The sequence below is a fragment of the Sus scrofa genome, chromosome 17 (genome assembly GCF_000003025.6).
Source record: "Sus scrofa isolate TJ Tabasco breed Duroc chromosome 17, Sscrofa11.1, whole genome shotgun sequence".
NCBI lineage: Eukaryota > Metazoa > Chordata > Mammalia > Artiodactyla > Suidae > Sus > Sus scrofa.
In genome coordinates this window covers 55,469,941-55,490,080 of record NC_010459.5, presented here as the reverse complement: position 1 = coordinate 55,490,080, position 20,140 = coordinate 55,469,941, and the positions used below count along the sequence as shown (strand labels likewise).

Sequence of the window (20,140 nt, the reverse complement as noted above, 5' to 3'; positions counted from 1 at the left end):
TTTTTTTTTTACTAACAACTGCAATGGGACTTCATGGAAAGGGTCAGTCCAAGTCCACCTTGGCCATGTTCCTAAGAAGCCAGGGGACCCACAGCCTCTTCCATTGTGCTGTATCCTCACAGAGCAACACAAGAGCTAGAGCAGAACTCTGAGATCCAATCTATCCCACCACAAGGCTCGGTTGTTTGGAGACAAAGAAACGATTCCTCGCCTCCAAGCACATACTGCAAACCAATATTGATGGCTCTTGAAGTGTTCATGAATATTTTGGTCATCATTATTTATAGTGGTGTATTCCCAGGCTCAAACAGTTGGCTCAAGTGTTTCCGTTAAAAAAAAAAAATCCCAGATTTAGGTGGGTTTAAACTTGATGAAACATTCATGAAGTTTGGATTCTATTAAAAACAGGGGAAAGCGTTCAATAAAAATTTTTAAGTGAAAAAAGTAAGACAAAAAAATGCACTGTAAAATCTGTATGCTATAAATACAGGCTGAAGAGTATAGTCTGGACTCAAACACAAGGTATTGGAACACTAGGTATTTGCTCTTTTAAGCTTCAATTTCCTCATCTGTAAAATGGGGAAGTAACAGTACTTATAGTGCTGCTGGGGAAATTAAATGACTTAATGTATCTTGCACAGAAACTGACACACGTGTAGCAGAGTCTCCATGATTTCTAGCTAGAATTATTAATGTAGATACATTCATATTACGCATTGAAAACATGTTAAGAAAAGAAACACACTGAAATGCTAACACAGGTTTTAAGTGAAATAAAAGGCTATTTTTATTTCTGCCTTTATACCTTTTTATACCTTCCAAAATTGTACAGGATGAAGATGTCCGATGCTCATCATGTGGGGACAAAAACACTTTGAAAAGAGAGCAAAGGAGAGAATTTTCTTTACATACCACTCTGTTCTCTCTCCACCCCAGTAGCCAGTAAGTCGGGTTCTCCGAGGCTGATGTCATTGATTCGTGTTCCTACACACTCCATCTGGAGCACTTTGCACCATTCATCAGCCTCAAGATCTACGGGAACGTCCAAAGATTAGTGCACAGGCCCAGCACCCGCTCAAAAGCAAAAAGCCAAAGCTCCCCGGCCGCCAACAAACCTGAGTCACAAGCAAAGGTCTTGGAGGTATCGTCATTGAAATAAATCCCTACGGCGTGTTTCTTGGTGCTCTTTGGCAACCGGGCTACATTCTTCACATTGTTGAGCTCTGTAACCTGCAAGAATGAACAGTTGCGAGTTTAGTGATGCTCTCCAAAGAAAGCTTCCCCCGTCAACGCCATCAGACAGAGGGGAGACACGGCAGGCAGAAGGCACATCCTAGGTGCGCACAGCGTGACGGAAGAGTGTGGATTCAAAGGTTGTGAAATAGTTCAGTGTCATCCTTCCTACCTAGCAAGGAAGGTTAATGCCTGAGCTCCCTTTTTTAGATTTTATTTTTCTTTTTTGACCACCCCATGGCATATGGAGGTCCCGGGTCAGGGATCAGATCCAAGCCACAGCAGTTGTGACCTACACCACAGCAGAGGCAGCTGCCGGAACTTTTAACCCACCCTGCCTGGCAGGGGATCGAACCTGCGTCCTGGCGCTGCAGAGACGCCTCTGATCCCATTGTGCCATAGTGGAAACTCCCCCTTTTTAGATGTTTTTTTGAAGCATACTAAGTGGCATAGGCTCAAAACTTCATAGACTTAGAAGCTTGTTTTATTTAGTTTTTTATCCCCCCCAAAGATTCTGCTTTCTCCATAGTCTTCAGGTCTATCTCCACCCTCCATGTGGGCGTGGACAGACTCTCAAATACCCCTCCAGTCAGAGGACTTCCAGCGCAAGCATTGTAAACACACGGGCCCTGGGGACGAGAATGGGAAACGGTGGTCCAATCCACAACTCACCTATCTCACTCATTGATAATCAGAGGTGGAGGGTCAGAGTCTCCAAAAATACCCTCTACTCAAGGCATTCATGTTGGGGTCAACTTGAACTTGAGGTTCGAGACGACTATTCCAACACAGAGAGTTGATTTGTGAAATGTGCTCCTGCGTCTCTGACTCTCAACTTCTCCAGGGTTATGGGGCCACTGTTTTAGGGTCTGAGAACACTGCATGGCACCACGGACCACCTTGTTCCTATCAGGGGGGGAAAGCTTTGCCCACTAGCCTTCCCCCTCACCTTCCTCTCTTCCACAATCTCTTGATCCCTTTAGCTCTTTGCTAAAACTCCCACAAAGGGTTCTGGCTTATTGTGTTGCCAAAATGGTCATCCCTCTTTCAGCGACATCCCCCCAGATCCCCTGCATCCCAGGGGTGTGACAATTGGGTCCTGCCAGAGAGAAGGGGTAGGCAGCTTCGGGGAAGACAGAGCATTGACAAGATAAATAACTCTTTCACACTGACAAGTTTAACCTCCCCTTAGTCTGTCTCTTTTGTGTTAGACTAAAGAATGTGCCTTCCATCAATCTTTGCTGTTGGTAAAGTCAGGCCATTTCTCCCATCTGTGGTTCTAAATTCAATAAACACCCGGCTCAGGAAGTAGGTGAAGGAGAGAAGTAAGTATCCTCCATGCACGCACTAACCTGATTATATCCTTTCCCTGCTTCTCAACCTCCACTGGCTCTCTTTACAGGATGATGTGAATTTCTTGGCATAAATTACCCTAACGGGGGCTATGGACCAGATGTTAAGACCCTCCCCCAAGTCATCTGTTGAAATCTTACCCCCAAGGGGATGCTATTAAGAGGTGGAGCTTTTAGGAGGTGATGAGGTCATGAGGGTGGAGCCCCTGCGCATGGGATTGGGGCTCTGATAAGAGACACCATGAGAGGTCCCTCAACCCTTCTGCTATGCGATGACACAGCAAAAAAGATGCCTTTGTTGAATAAGCGAGTTCTCACCAGACACTGAGTCTGCCTGTGCCTTGACCTTGGACTTCTCAGCCTCCAGAACGGTAGGCAATACATTTCTGTCGTTTATAAGCCACCCCATTTATGTATTTTTGTTATAGCAGCCCAAAGACAAGTTCACTTCCTCTGGGAAAGGGTTAGGGTTAGGGTTAACCCTAACCTCGGTGTGAATTAATTGTTCCCTCTTTCTGAATGTTCCTTCCCATACATGCTACACGATGCTGTATTCTATTATCCGTTGTTGTACATGATCCATTTATCTCTCCAGCTCCGAGTTAGATGTGACTCATTTATCAACGACGTACTGATGAGCAGAATCAATGAACATCATGTGAGAGTCAACGATTTATTGAGCCCACACCATACACGTATGCCCACTACGATTAGCACTTGTCTCTAGAAGGTCTTATTTGATCTTCATTTAACTCCTGTGAGATGGCTATTACTATCAGTATTTTCCAGATGAAGGAACTGTGGATGAGAAAGGTTAAACTCACGTGCCCAAGTTCACACAGAGTGGCAGAACACAGTTCTGAATGAGGTACACCAACCCCAAAGCTTGTGTTCTTCACCATTTGAAACACTAATAATGATTAATTCTGCAAAAATTCAACACAGCATCTTTAACTTCGAAGGTCATCTCCTATTTGAGGACCTCTTTTTTCACGGGGGTGGAAGGAGAGCCTGAGTGCCCTAGGTTTTTTGCCCTGACCCTCTGCTGAGATATTACATAAGAGTAGTTCACCGCAGCCTCAAGCACAGCAATGACCTTGAAATGTGTCATTTCATTACATATCCATTCAGGGAAAAGAAGAAGGAATAAGTCACCTGAAATGGTCAGGAAATGTAAAGAGAATTGTATGAGTCAGAACACAATCATCCGTTTTGGAAATTGGTTGAGATACTAAGAAAGCCAGCACCCCCGCTCAGGGGAGGTGACTGTCCCCAGAGCAGGCAGGGTTGTTTTATGTGTGGAAGGATGATCAGGCTCTAAAGCAACAGTGTCTGTCCCCAACTCAGAACTACATCTCAGGGAGCATGCACACACACACACACACAGAGGCATGTGCACGTGCCTTATTGTCAAAAGAACTGCAATCTGCTCGAATTCATAATGGAATCTTCCTCAAAATATACGCTGAAGTGATAAGCATGAGAATTAACATTTGCAGATATATTTTCATAAAATGCATCAAAATGTCTATGAGTTATTTTCACCATCACTCCATTTAGCAAATGAGAAAACGGAAGCAGGTTATTATTTTTTTTTAACATTTCCTTTACCAAGAAATAATTTACTCCTAAATAATGACTTTTGAAGCAAACATAGACTTTGATAAGGTCTCAGATTTTCATTTAATATGAGCAGTATTTTAAACGGGGTTGACTTAAGTGTAACTGACCAGCAAAAGTGACTGTGTTGGAAGCCCAGCATTATCTCAAAGAGGACGAGCTTTCAGAACCCTGTGCATCAGTAATGTCAGTCCACCTTCAGTAACTAAGTTATTGTCTTTTCCTGATAAATTCAAGACTTTTAAGGAAAACTCCCTCCTGAGTCTCTAAAATGATAAATTTTACTACTCTTTCACAGGGCAAGAGACCCTAAACTTTACATGAATGATGCTTTGTGTAGAGATTCACGGATTAAATGTAAAAAAAAAAATTGTTTCAAGGTATAACAGCATCAAGGAGGGAACCACTGAAACACAATTGCAGGAGAACCACACTCCCCCTTCAAGAATCTTCCTTGCATTCATTGGTTCACCAAATTGGGGTTTTTGTTTTTGTTTTTTTGTCTTTTTAGGGCCACCCCCATGGCATATGGAGGTTCCCAGGCTAGGGGTCAACTCAGAGCTGCAGCCACGGGTCTGCACCACAGCCACAGCAACACCAGATCCGAGCCACATCTGCGACCTACACCACAGCTCACAGCAATGCCGGATCCTTAACCTTCTGAGCGAGGCCAGGGATCAAACCTGTGTCCTCATGGATACTAGTCAGATTCATTTCCGCTGTGCTACAACGGGAACCCCCATTCCTCAAAATGTTTAATTCATTGTTTATCTACTATGTATTTACTCATTCATTCATGTACTCATTTTTATCATTTATCATTTGCTCCATGTCAAGTACTGTTCTGTTCACAAGGGATAAGATAAGGCAGGCTTGTGTGTTGTCAGTAGGAATGTAAAATGATGCAGCTGCTACAGAAAACAGTATAGCGGTTCCTTAAAATTAAAAAAATGAAACTACCATGTGGTCCAGCAACCCCACTTTGGGGTATATATTCAAAGAAAATGAAAACAGGATTTCATAGGGATATTTACACTGTTGTGTTTATGGCAGCATTGTTTACAGTTGCCAAGATATGGAAACAACCTAAATGTCCATTGACGGATGAATGAAGATGTGGTATATAGGTACAATGGGATACTCTTCAGCCTTAAAAAAATATTATTTTCTGGAGTTCCTTGGTGGCCTAGTGGGTTAAGGATCCAGAGTTATCATTGCTGTGGCTTAGGTCACTGCTGTGGTGTGGATTTGATCCCTGGCCCAGAAACTTCTGCATGCTGAGAGGGTGCAGCCAAAACAACACCGCCACCCATCAATCAATCAATCAATCAATCAAACAAACAAACAAACAAATTTGAAATAAATCATTTTCTTTCCCTTGTACTTTTTATGTTAATTTCTGATTATGGCAAGTAATAGCGGTTTTCCATTGATGGTAGTAATAAAATGTCCTCTTATAGTGAATTTAAACAAAGAAGTGAGCTGATTTCAAGCAAAATACTAAGTAAATAAGAGTAGAGGTGATACTGTGACAGTTATCAATAAATGACTAAAAATTAGGACAAACACCATAAATCTACGATTCCTAATTTAATACCACCATTATGAAACTGACTTTCATTTCATTTCCCACTGCGTCTACCACCCTATAACCAATTGACCTAAAGGTCATACAGTGACCCCAAACAATTCCCATGTGCTTAGCAGAAGCCTGACAACAGATTTCAATAGAAACCTGGTAAAGATCTGGTTCCTGCTTCATATCCTAAAGGTCACCCATCTGAATAGGACCATTTGTTTTCTTTTTGCCTTTTTTGCTCATTTCACGACTGCATTTCCTAAATGGGAAAGACAGCAAAGCATGTCAAGCCTCACGACCCAAATCTGAAAGATGTCTCAGAATTGCGATGAAAAGGTCAAAAGAACAGTTCCCAAAAGAGGTCTAAAGTGAGATCCAGTTACCAATCATCATTACTGACAGAGGGATTTGATCGTTAACAGAAAAGAAAAAGAAGTCGAATTCTGTGATTCAAAATGGTATGTAAATAGAGTTTAAATACGTTGAGCCACCATTTTATTTTATTTTATTCTATTCCATTCTATTCTATTTTCCCCTTCATGCTGAAATAAGAGTTGACCAAGTTGGACAATCGAAATAACTTGTGTTTATTTTCTGGGCTGCTACCTGTCTGGGTTACTCTTTAAATTCATCTGTGATCTCTCAGGCTCTAAACTTCCTTTTCCTTTTCCAGGATATCTTTAAGCTTATTCTCTCCAGAGATTTCTCTCTTGAAATGGAGCTAAAATCTGCCAAAGAAGGACTAGAAACATCTGTACAGCTTACTGAACATTTTAATATTAGGACCTTTGAAATGCTTGAGTTAGTTTAGAAATTGGGTGTTTATTTTCCAAAGCCCAGGTTGGAATCAGGCTTAATCTGATTTTGTACATACTGAGGCCAACTTAATCCTTGGACTAATTCAAAATTCGCCAAAGATCGTGGCTCCTTGAAAATTCTGCTGGTAAAAGATAATGAATACTAAATAGGAGTTTCCCTGATGCCGAATGTATGTTTCTAAGCATGAAGGTTGGAAAGATTAGGTAAAGATGAGACTTGGCAAAAATTCTCCTTTTAGAATTTGGAGGTGTCGGAGTTCCTGTCGTGGCGCAGTGGTTGACGAATCCGACTAGGAACCATGAGGTTGCGGGTTCGGTCCCTGGCCTTGCTCAGTGGGTTAAGGATCCGGCGTTGCCATGAGCTGTGGTGTAGGTTGCAGATGCGGCTCGGATCCTGCGTTGCTGTGGCTCTGGCATAGGCTGGCGGCTACAGCTCCAATTGGACCCCTAGCCTGGGAACCTCCATATGATGCAGGAGCGGCCCAAGAAATGGCAAAAAGACAAAAAAAAAAAAAAAAAAGAAAGAATTTGGAGGTGTTTAAAATCAGCCCAAAGGCAAATGCTGTACCACACCAGCAACCTTCATTTTCTAGACTGAATTATTTGTTCAAATCATCCATTCCCTCTTGGCCCTCATGACTCTTTCCTGAGACGTTTGGACTTGGTCGTCAACTTGCTTTGGCAGACACAATGTGAGCTGGTGTGCCATGCCCAGGAAGATGCTTTAAACGTGGGTGTAAGTCAGTTCCTTTTCTCTTTGAGCTTTAGCCCTCTACCACAATAACAACACCCTCCCCTTCTTCCTGGATCTCTGAAGATACAGACAGATGAGCTTTAACCGAGTCAAATTAATCCAGCTGTGCTCAATACAACCACAGCCAACCCAGACCCATCATGCAACAAGGGTGGGAGATAAAGATGAGTTGCTATAGACTTGTGGTTGCCAAGGGAGATGAGGGAGCAAGTGGGATGGACTGGGGGTTCAGGGTTAGTAGATGCAAACTATTATATTTAAAATGAATAAGCAATGAGGTCCTACTGTACAGCACAGGGAACTATATCCAGTGTCTTGGGACAGAACATGATGGAAGATGATATGAGAAAAAGACTATATATATATATACACACATACACACACACACACACACACACACATATATGAATGACTGGGTCACTTTGCTGTACAGCATAAATTGGCACAACACTGTAACTCAACTATACTTTAATAAAAATTTTTAAATTAAAAAAAATGAGTTGCCATAAGCTACTAAAATTTTGGAATTGTTGCCACAGCAGAAGTTGGCTAATCCACCCTCTGTTTGATTTCCTTTTGGCCAAGAAGTTTCATAGAGTTTTCCTCTCAAACCTCATGGTACACAGCAATATCACTTCTTGTAAAAAATAGACCAGATTTCCTAGTCGAATACATAAAAATCCACTAGAACACTGGCTATCCGCTGTATCTTAGTAGTTGAATCATTTGGTTATTTTGTTTTTTCCCCAAAGGAAACCTTACCCAGTGTCATCATCATAAAGAAGTAGAACTAGTCTAATTAAACAAGGAAATGAAGTCTAAGTCTAAGGTCAGGTCTAAGTCCACTTCTCAAGAAGAAAGCCCACACACATCAATCAACCACAAGATGGTGAATGGCTACAATGTAATATAAATTCTCAGGATGACAGAACATCCTTGGTACTGTTACTAAGCCCATTACAAGGATGAATCATGAGAACCAGAGAAGTAACTTAACTATGATTTCTCAGGTAGAATGGAAGGGGGAACCACACTCAAAGCTAGAACTTCCAACTTCTACACACTTAGGTTATTTCTAACCATACGCTCCATAATATGTGCTCCTTAAAAACTGCTAAAAGTAAGTGACTGCATACACGACTGTCTGAATAAATGAACAAATGAATAAAACTAAAACTGCAAACAGTTTGAAAACATATTAAAAGATATTTCTGCAAGTTTTAAACCATTATCTTGAAAAAAAAAGAAACGCACATCTTAATTCCTAAGTAAAAATAAGTTAACACTTGTTGACTCAAAAGAAGACAGTCTGAACTAAACTCATCTTTCCTAATTAGAGCTTAAAATGTTGAAGAAAACTCAGCTTTTCAAAAACCACTTGCCTTTATGTGGGTACACATGGCATCATGGTTTGTATCGCAAGCTACCACTCTAGGGACAAGCCCTGGAATCTCAGTATCAGGTCCTGTGGGTCAATCACACACAGGAAAAGACTGAGAGCTCAAGACTACAGTCCAGTGAGTCTTTACAGGTGTAACCACCTGCACTGCCACCACCCAGACTGACTCAGAAAACACTTCGGTCAATAACCCCCCCTTCCTGGGTCCAGCACGGACCATAAATAAAACCACTACTCAACTCCAACACCGTTGGTTAGGTCTCCCTTTTAGAAAACTTTATATACACAGAGTTATATCATATGTTTTTCTCTGTGTTTGGATTCCCTGACCCAGTATCACGTCTGTGATTCATTCATGCTGAGTGATACACTGGCATCATGTGACTATCCTGCTCCCCAATCACAATTCAGAGAATCATCTTAACATCATCTGCATCAAAATACTATTCTTTTTAATCCATCTGGTTTGTCAACCTAAGCCCATATATCTATGATTGCCAGAGCAAAGATAATTTTTAAAAAATTTTAGGAGTTCCTGTCGTGGCTCAGTGGTTAACGAACCCGACTAGTATCCATGAGGATGCGGGTTCGATCCTTGGCCTTACTCAGTGGGTTAAGGATCCAGCATTGCCATGAGCTGTGGTGGAGGTCACAGACACGGCTCGGATCTCACGTTGCTGTGGCTGTGGTGTAGGCTGGCAGCTACAGCTCCGATTCGACCCCTAACCTGGGAACCTCCATGTGCTTCAGGCATGGCCCGAAAATGACAAAAGACCAAAAAAAAATTTTATTAGAGCATAGTTGATTTGCAATGCTGTGTCCATCTCTGCTGTACAGCAAAGTGACTCAGTCATATGTGTGTGTGTGTATTTACACATTTACATTGCCTTTTTCATATTATCTTCCATCATGGTCTATCCCAAGACACTGGATATAGTTCCCTGTGCTGTGCAGTAGGACCTCATTGCTTATCCATTCTAAATGTAATAGTTTGCATGTATTAAACCCCAAATCCCCATCCATCCCACTGCCTCTCCCCTCCCCCTTGGCAACCACAAGTCTGTTCTCTATGCCTGAGAGTCTGTTTTTGTTTTTTAGACAGGTTCATTTGTGCCGTATTTTGGATTCCACATATAAGTGATATAATATGGTACTTGTCTTTCTCTTTCTGACTTACTTCAAAGAGCATTATTTTGTCCTTGTTGATGGTGGAGTAATATTCTGTTGTATGTACCACAAGTCAATATAAATATTAAAGATACTTTAAAAAAATTTTTTTATTTCCCCAACACATTATTTTTTTTTTCTACTGTACAGCATGGTGACCCAGTTACACATACATGTATATATTCTTTTTTCTCACATTATCATGCTCCATCATAGGTGGCTAGACATAGTTCCCAGGGCTACACAGCAGGATCTCATTGCTAATCCATTCCAAAGGCAATAGTCTGCATCTGTTAACCCCAAGCTCCCCATCCAACCCACTCCCTCCCCCTCCCCCTGGCAACCACAAGTCTGTTCTCCAAGTTCATGAGTTTCTTTTCTGTGGAAAGGTTCATTTGCGCCATGTATTAGATTCCAGATATAAGTGATATCATATGGTATTTGTCCCTCTCTTTCTGACTTACTTCACTCAGTATGAGTCTCTGGTTCCAAAGGATGCTTTTACTGTTCGTGCCACCAAACTGCTTTTATTAAACTCATCTGGAAGCACAAACCATGAACATTACTAGAATCACTATGATTATCCATTCATTTCAAAAATGTGGACCACTGCATTTAATCAGTGAGCAAGTTCAGCTACCTAACTGGCATGTTTAGCTGATGATCAGTACCCACTGTACACCTGCATCCTCAGTGTATGATTCAGATGTGTCAAGGGGTGAGCTGGTGTACACACTGGGGAGCCACTCAGGAAGGGAACCAAGTCATTTGTGACTTCACACCATCATCAGTCTCTTCACCAGCATTTCAGCAGAACAGCCAGCTAGCTGTTATCACAACTGCAAGTTCTAACTGTAATTCCTTAGACTCTGAAGCAAACCATGCACAGGTGAACACACTGATCTATGGTGGTTTCAGTTCTAGAGTCTGTTGAGAAGGGATGTCGCAACTCTTTGCTTCTGCAGCCTTTTGGTGGCAGGTGCATGCCATGTTATGGGGGCCTTCCAGTCTTCCCCCTACACTGAAGCATCTTTCCTTCAATAGAGACTCTAGGCAGATGGTGAAGGCGGTCCAACTCGCCTTTCCTGGATCAATGCAGAAAATGACAGAAGGCTACCTTGGTTGGCGGCGTGCTTTTTGGCGTTGGCGTGTGATTATGTTGGACGGCACAGCCTGAAACTCATTCTGAACAAACTTCGATTCCCTTTTCTCAAGATCTATTCCAACCACGTGTGTTCCTCCCACATGTGCTGTGTTCTGCTAAGAGAAACCAATTTCTTTCCAATAGCTGGAAGAAATAAAGCTGCACACTGACGTCCCCACACAGCTCCCGCTTACCCCGTGGACAGGTCTTTGGAACTGACTGTAGGTGTTCCTCCTACACACCTCTCTGCAGATGCAGCCTACAGCGATGCCGGAGGTCATTACCTTGAAGAGACATAACTCTGCTGAAATAAAGGCAGTGCACCTTTTACTGTTTTCCTTATCGTTTTAAAATTAAGCCCAGATGAAGTCCGTTTCACGTGGGTGGTCTTTTCAGTCCCACCAGCCAAGAACACTTGGGCTTGCTCTTCCTTCGCCTGGAAGACTCTTCCTCCGGAAGCAGAAGGCTCATGCCAGCCTCATCTTCAGCAACTCTCACATTCTCTTCTGAGCAATGCTCTCATTCCATGTTCCTGTCCCTCTTCCCTGCTTGAACTTCCTGCTTAGCATTTATCAGTCACATGAACACACTCCACATTGTACTTATGTATTTGCTTCAGGTCGGTCTCTTCCCCATTAGAGTAGAAGCAGAGAGTCACCTGCTTTGTCCTCTGCTCCATCTCCAGTGCCAGCACTGTGCCTCACACAGCAAAGGCACAGTCAGCACATGTCAGGTGAAAGCCCCACGTCTCCATCATCACCCCCAACTGTAAAGACAAGGAGGCTGAGGTGCAGTCATGTCATTAACATGCCAGGGGTGGGACAATTCCTGACCAGTGGCAGAGGCAGGATTTGACTCCAAACAGGCAGACTCTTAATTATCTGCCAGATCCTGGGTTCTAACCACTTCATACTGATTACGTTCTTTAATTGTTCACCTTTTGGAGTGGCTGGCACTATGATATTCCTGTCGCACACAGAAGAGTGTTGAGGTCTACAAAGGGGAATTTGTTCACTCAGTTGGCAAACAGCAGAGCTGGGATTTGAACGCTGATAACCTGACCACTCTTTACTACACCGGTTGCCAAATGCCACCCAAGGAATATACAGAAAAGAATCAGAGGGGCCATCATTCCTGAGTTAGGCATTGTTAGTCCTAAGGTAAGTCATGAAAGATGAGCAAGGGTTTAGGAGGTAAAGGCAGAAAGGATGAATTTCCAGACCAAAATAACCACAACCACCACAAAACCTACATATGCACAGTCATGAAACTGCAATTTGATATAAAAGCCTGTGGAAGAGTGATGGCAGTGGGGAACAGAAAAAGCATGAAGCTGGAGCAGCTGGACCAGGGCAGATCCTCAAAGGCCTGGTGTGCTGCCATCAGGAGTTTAGTGTGACTCCTGAAGGCTGCAGAGCATGTATTAAAAATTTAAACTAGATAAATGGAATGGTCATACATTAGAAAGATTATTCTAGAGCCTAGTGGTTCTCCCTCTGGGGGAGATACTACACCCCACTTTCCCCAGGGGAAAACATTCAGCAAAGTCCAGAGATATTTTTGATTGCCAAAACCGGGAGATGCTATTGGCATCTTACTGGGTAGGGGTCGGAGATGCTGCCAAACGTGCTACGATGAACAGGACAGCCTCACCACCAAAGTGTGAACAGTGCAGAAGTCAAAAAAACTCTGTTCTAGTAGAGAATGAACAGGGTGATGCATCATGCAACCAGAAACTGCCATTCACGTAGAGAGTTGGTGAGAATGGCACCCCCTGGAGTTGAGATGCAGGCTGGCTTGGTCAAACGTGGCAGCCTTCACCATGGGAGAGGAAGGGAGTATGATGAGAGGGTAGAAATAATGTCTAGAGAAGCCAGGAGACAACCAGGGAATAAACGGCTGCGACTTTAGCTTAGGTTAGAACGAGAGGAATGAAAAAACAGGGAAAGATTTAAGAGCTACTTAATTATAAGGCAGTTCTTATTTTCTAGTTCTCTGAGTATCAAAAATCCAAAGTACCAGGGCTCCCTCAAAGGAAAGAAAAATTCAACATTCTCCTAAATTTCTGATAAATCTTTAAGTATGCCATCCAATTAGGAATTCCCAAAAAAGGACCGCCAAAGTGATTGGCTGTTTAAAGCCATATTCCAGATGTCTTATTTGTCCTAAATGATAGTATTCATTGAAATAAATGTTTAACAGCCAGCGATTAACAAAGTGGCCAGACTTTAAAAGTTTAATTTGCTATTGATATAGGTTTGCATTCGCAACTTGGAAAACAATTACAAATTACACAATTCAATTTTCCAAATGGATTATTCTGTAACTAGATGGAGAAACTGCTGCAATTTCTCCTGGTGTTTCAAGGAAAGATTAATACAATTGGATTTTTAAAAGTACATTCCCTTGAGGAACTGGTATATTCCTGTCAGAATTATGCAATTAGTCGCATTGTGTGGGACTATTAAGTACGTGCCCGGTGTGTTGCGAAGTCAACAGCCATTTAGGGAAACAAGGATTTGATTTCCAATGTTTCTCCTTTTGCTGATGGTAATTTACAGATGATGATTTATTGATGTTTACAGAGTGAAATGGAGACCGCTACCTAAAAGGCAATTTTCTGCCTTGCTTTTGTAGGCTGTATCCTAATTATTTTCCCCTTATGGGACTGAATGAATTAAGTGAGCAATTCACTTTGTATATGCAAATTGAGAAGCTCTGTAGAAGCTTGAAATTATTTCATTCTAAAAATAAATAAATAAAGCCATTATCTACGGAAAATGAAGAGGCATACACTCCTTTACCTTTGTAGGTTGTCTTTGAAAATAAAAGTAATGTAAAAGCGATCCATTTCTGGGTCTATAATGTTTTCTCAACTACAGTATTAATAAAACAATCAATTATAATATTATTGTTATCACATTATTATTATCTGCTGAAATGTTCAGGGCACTCTAAAAAGCTCTACAAAACATTCTACTAAAATTTTGCAAAAGGTTTCTGAGAATGTATTTCCAAATCTTTTAATGTTTTCATACTGTCTTTCCTTAAAAAGTACCAATGGTTTTAAGATGCAGTTTCAGTAAGCAGGGACAGACAAAGAGAGACATCCCTAGTTCTAAACAGAAGTTGTCAGCACAAAATATTTCTGTCCACAAGTCTCCCCTCAGGACCCGGAACACAGCAGTTTAAGCAAACATTTTACAAAAGGTTTCTTAAGAAAAACCAGTCTAGACAGTTACATCCCAGCCCCCAGGAGACGGCTTCACTCTTTCCAAAAATATCTACATGCCCTTTGGTCACTTAAAATAAATTGGACTAGCACCTGTCTGAGGTATAAATTTGGACTGGCTCCCTTGAAGAGTGGAGCTTTATTTGTGCATGTGAACTAACTAGAATAATCTGTTCATCATGTCTTCGTTAAAAATAAAAAGCCACACACACACACACCCAAAAGGTACTTACTCTGAAACATCTGCAGCTGAAATTTACAGAGAGAATGGAATCATAAGCGGTCAGCAGGTGTGTGATTTTGGATACCTTAGATGGAGACAATTTGGCAATAGCTTCAAAAAATGTTAACGTTCCCGGATACGACCCACCCGACTCATGTCTGAGATTTTCCTTCCAAAAAGATCAGCATAAACATAATCTTGTGCATAATCCAGATGCACAAGTGTTCACCATAACTGAACTTCCATAAGTAAAAAAAAAAAGTAGAAACCCCTCTGTCCATCAATTTGGGTATTTTTAAACAGATTTGTGGTGTATCAGTATGAAAGAAACTCTGGAGCTGTTACATTAACGACATGCAGTCACTAATTATTGACTCAAAAGTATCGTCAAAGCATGAAAGGGTATAATTAATGTAACCATTTATTTTACTTCAGAAAGAAGAGTATTTTGAATGTGAAAGAAGTTGCTACTAAAAGTTGTGCGAAGACTATAGGCTTATCAAAGTGTCCTGGGGACATCTGTATTTAAGGCCTCCTGAAATACGCCAGTATATAACGCATTACTCCATTTTTAAAGTTTAAAACGTGGTCTACATGTTTGTGAGACTATGTTTCTATTTGCATAACCACAGAGTGGAAAGTGCACATCCACTATTAGTATTTTTCTTTCTGAGGATGGGACTAGGGTCCCAGGTAAGATTATCTTCTGTCCTTTTACTGCATACACTTCAGAACTGTTTACACTTATGACAAGGAACACTTATGATGTCTGTAATTTCATCATACTTGGTCAACACAACCTCTTGCACAGTAACCCACCTGACCAACGGTATCCTATAATCCCCCCATACCGACAGCCATTTGCCTAATTTTTCACCAACTTGAGAAAACCCACCCTTTTCCTTTTGATGTTATTTACAGAGAACTTCTGTGCCTATCTGGACTGTAGTCCAGTGTTTCCACATGAACAAATGTGAAATGCACATAGATCAAGTCCTGGAGATGCAGGCTTTTAAGAAATTCATGTAAGAAATACACAAGAATGGGGGCGGGGAAGCATTTACAGCCAATGAACTTTGTAGCTAAATTTGTCTTTGTTTGGTCTTATTTCCCTATGTGCATGTGTGTTTCAAAGAATGCCATAACTGAGTCAAACAAACTAAAAACCAGTAACTGTGGCGTTCCCGACGTGGCTCAGTGGAAACGAATCTGACTAGTATCCATGAGGACGAAGGTTCAATCCCTGGCCTCGCTCAGTGGGTTAAGGATCCAGTGTTGCTGTGAGCTGTGGTGTAGGTCGCAGACAAGGCTCAGATCCTGCATCGCTGTGGCTGTGGTGTAGGCTGGCAGCTATAGCTCCAATTCAGCCCCTAGCCTGGGAACCTCCATATGCTACAGATGCGGCCCTAAAAAGACAAACAATAAAAAATAAATAAAAATAAATAAATAGAAAACGGTGACCAACTTAAAAGATTACATTTTCACAAATCGTCAAAAACCTGAAATTCTTTCCAAAACGGATTCATCAAATTATTGCAGGAAAAATAATTTAAATGAGGTGACTGTGTTGTCAGCATGTAGGCCAAAAATGACTAGTTTACTCAAGTTAAGCATTTAACTCAAAAGGACTTTAAATTTAATCCAAATTCCGGTGTTGCCGTGAGCTGTGGTGTAGGTCACAGACGAGGCTCGGATCCCGCATTGCTGTGGCTCTGGCGTAGGCCGGCAGCTACAGCTTGGATTCGACCCCTAGCCTGGGAACCTCCACATGCCACAGGAGCAGCCCAAGAAATAGCAAAAAGACTAAAAAAAAAAAAAAAATTTAATCCAAATTAAGTGAAATAATCGTGTATAAACTTAATAAAACACGTACAGAATATGGAGGATGAACATTACAAAATGCTGCTGAAAGACACTTTAAAAATTCAAATAAACAGAGTGACCATGTTTATGCGTTGAAAGACGACATGGAGAAAATGTCAGCTCTCTCGCCGTTTGCTCTATAGGCTTCACATAGTTTTCAAAATCCCAACAAGGGTTTTCGGTAAACACGGACAAGCTTCATTTAAAGTTTCACAGGAAGGCTCTAGACTAGTTAAAACAACCTCTTAAAAAAAGGAGTAAGTGAGAGGAAGGGCATGGGGTGGTTGGGGAGCTTGGGGTTAACAGATACAGACTCCTGCCTGTGGAATGGATTAGCAATGAGATCCTGCTGTGTAGCTCTCGGAACTATGGCTGGTCACTTATGATGGAGCATGACGATGTGAGAAAAAGAATGTGTACATGTATGTGTAACTGGGTCACCATGCTGTACAGTAGAAAATTGACAGAACACTGCAAACCAGCTATAACTGAAAAAAATAAAAATCATCATATATATATTAGAAAAAAGAATAAGTGGAAGCAATAATGGACCCAGCACTGAGGATCAGTAGATTAATCAAGAGACTAGGATGCATAGTCAATGAAAAAGAATACAGAATCAACCAGACAAGTCTGCCACCAACTTGGAGACACGTCGCTGCTGCCAGTGTGACCAGTGCATCCCTGTAGAAAGGGCCCAGGAAGTGGACTAACTCCGGATGGGCTGGGAAGAGTCTCGGGAGGTGAGGCCCCAGCAGAGATTCTGCCATGGGGCCCAGGAAGGGCGGGTATCCGGGCGCGGGCAGAGCAAACTGGTGAGGGGATAAGGCTGAGCATGACTCGTGGACGACTTCCCGGCCCCTGCCTGGGTAAGAGCATGGATGCTGGTGTGTACGGTGACAGGGAAGAAGCTCAGAAAGGAACCGAGAGTGGGTAGGCAGATGGTCAATGCAGCTCTGAGTATGTTTCAGGCGCCTTGGGCACACTGATGCACCCCTGTTCCCTCTTGATTAGTAAAAAGCGCTTAGCTCATTGACAACCTGGTTTGGAGGAGTTTCTGGGTAGCGTAGCAGGTTAAGAATCCGGTGTTGCCACTGCTGTGGTGCAGGCATGATCCCCAGCCCCGGAACTTCCCCACCTGGAGAAACAGCCAAAAAAAAAAAAAAAATGTGGTTTTGGGAATACAGTTACCCCTCTATCCACTCTATCTATGTCTTAGAAATGTAGGATGGAAGCATTCACCATTTGAGAAAAGTATCAGAGGAATAAGCTATAATTTAATTGATGGAGATGTGAAGAGTCATGTCTTCATTGGCATAAGTGAAGGCAACTTCCAGAATGGGGCCGGGGGGGATGTTTCTTGCACAAGGAAAGGATGACTCCACAGTGGGTGCTTGAGTAATGAAAGACGTGGCTATGACATATTTTAAGATTTTGAAAAGCTGTATTGGAGACGGCCCATCAGAAGAGGAAATAGTTTAGAGAAGGAAGCTGGGTGAAAAGGTATGAGCCACTGGAAAAAGTTATGAGACCCACACACAAAAGGTAAGTTGGATGGATGGACCTTGAAGGCATTATGGTAAGGGAAACAGGTCAGAGGGAGAAAGGCAAATACCCTGTGATCTACTTATATGTGGAATCTAAAAAAACGAAACAAAGTAACAAGCTCGTAGATACACAGAACCCACCAGTGGATGCCAGAAAGAGAGAGAAGTAGGGGGCCTGGAGGTAGGAGGGCAGCAGGCAAAATGGGTGAGGTGACTCAACAGGTACCAACTCGTAATTATTAAATCAATAAATCATGGGGCTGTAATGTACACCACAGCGACTATCGTTCATCAGACCGTATCACATATTTGAAAACTGCTAACAGTAAATTTTAAAAGCCCTCTTCACAATAAAAAAATTCTATAGCTTTGTAGCTGATAAGCATCAACTAGATTTATTGTGGTGATCATTTTGCAATGTACAAAAATATAGAATCATTATGTTGTACACCTGAAACTAATATAATGTTGTATGTCCATTATAGCTCAATTTAAAAACGAAATCTCAAATTCCAGAGAAATAAATTTCAGGACATTGACTCAGCGTGAGGAAGATGGAATCCTATGTTTGCAGAAACCAAGAGTAAAGGAAGAGTAAGGAACTGGGCTTTGGAGATCGAAGCATGACCTGGTCCCCTAAGGAAGGCTAAAAGGACAGAACAAACAAGCCAAAAGGGGTGCGGCAGAAGAGCAAAAGTAATGATGGCAATTATTTCTTGCAGCGAGAGGGCCTTTCATTTTCAGATACATTCATAAACACTGATGCATTTAACACACAAGCTAAAGCCAGGATTTCAGTGAAGCAGGAAGGATCATCCCTAGCTGTTCCCTGTGGAAATAACAGGGGGCCACACGGACATTTAATAAACAAAGTAACACAAAAAAGCAGCATATCACAAACTGCGTTCTTCAGAACTAATTTGTTCTGTGGAACATGCAATTTTGTTTTAAATGATAGTTCCAGGGTCTAATTTTTTTTGTAAATGATAACTCAAAGTTATTTAGGTTTCCTGGCCACAGGACATCTCAAAGCCTGTGTGAGCTACAGTGGACTATGAGTCTCAAGAATGGGGATGGAAATACTGCGATTCCCAAACTTCTGTGACCACAGAACTCTGGTCCTTCCAAAGGTCTCCACTGCCACACCTCTAGCACAAATTTTGGGAAACATCGCTACTAGAAAATTTGTTGGAACCATCCTTCTGGCCCAAGGTGACCTGAATCCTGCAAGCTCAGCCCCGTGTGATGATGGAGATGCTATGACGTGACTTGCCTTGGAGGTTAGCTTTACACAGAAGTCAAGCAACTTGCAAGACACATAAAATGCCAAAGCCAGATGAGAGAGCAGGCTTCTCAACTGAAAACACTAATTTGAAAAGATACCTGGCACCCCAATGTGACAGCAGTGGTAATTGCAGTAGCCAAGTTATGGAAGCCCCCCAAGTGCCCATCAACAGACAACTGGATTAAGAATATGTGGTATAGGAGTTCCCGTCGTGGCACAGCGGAAACGAATCCGACTAGGAACCATGAGGTTTCGGGTTCGATCCCTGGCTTTGATCAGTGGGTTAAGGATCCAGCATTGCTGTGAACTATGGCGTAGGTCACAGACAAAGCTCGGATCTGGCATTGCTGTGGCTCTGGCCTAGGCTGCAGCAACAGCTCTGACTAGACCCCTGGCCTGGGAACCTCCATATGCCGCGGGTGCAGCCCAAAAAAGACAGAAGACAAAAGCCAAAACAAACAAACAAACAAACAAAAGAACATGTGGTACATATGTACAATGGACTATTACGCATCCATAAAAAAGAATGAAATACTGCCAATACTCTAGGATGGATCTAGAGATGATCATGCTTAGTGAAATAAGTCAGACAGAAAAAGACAAATACTATGTAAGATCACTTATATGTGGAATCTAAAAATTAATTCAAATGAATGTCTTTGCAAAACAGAAGACTCATAGATATAGAAATTAAACTTGTGGTTACCAAAGGGGAGCAGAAAGGGGGGAGGGACAGACTAGGGGTATGGGATTAACGAATGTAAACTACTATCCATAAAAGAGATAAGCAGCAAGGATACAGCAAAGGGAAGTGTAGCCATTACCTTGTAGCAGCCTATAGTGCAGCATGATCTGCAAAAGTACTGAACCACTACGTTGTGCACCTGAAACTAACATCATAAGATAAATCAACCATACTTCAAT

The 20,140-nt window shown here is 42.0% G+C and overlaps 1 protein-coding gene across 1 annotated transcript in view; it reads right to left on the bottom strand.

The window, feature by feature from the left end:
* The window catches only part of DOK5 (docking protein 5), a 150,488-nt gene that overhangs the window by 51,481 nt on the left and 78,867 nt on the right, over positions 1-20,140 (bottom strand). The window contains exons 3-4 of the mRNA NM_001123107.1: positions 1,116-1,230; positions 913-1,032 (exon numbers count right to left, since the gene is read on the bottom strand). Coding sequence (NP_001116579.1) covers positions 913-1,032; positions 1,116-1,230 — 235 coding nt within the window. The remainder of the gene's footprint in view (positions 1-912; positions 1,033-1,115; positions 1,231-20,140) is intronic.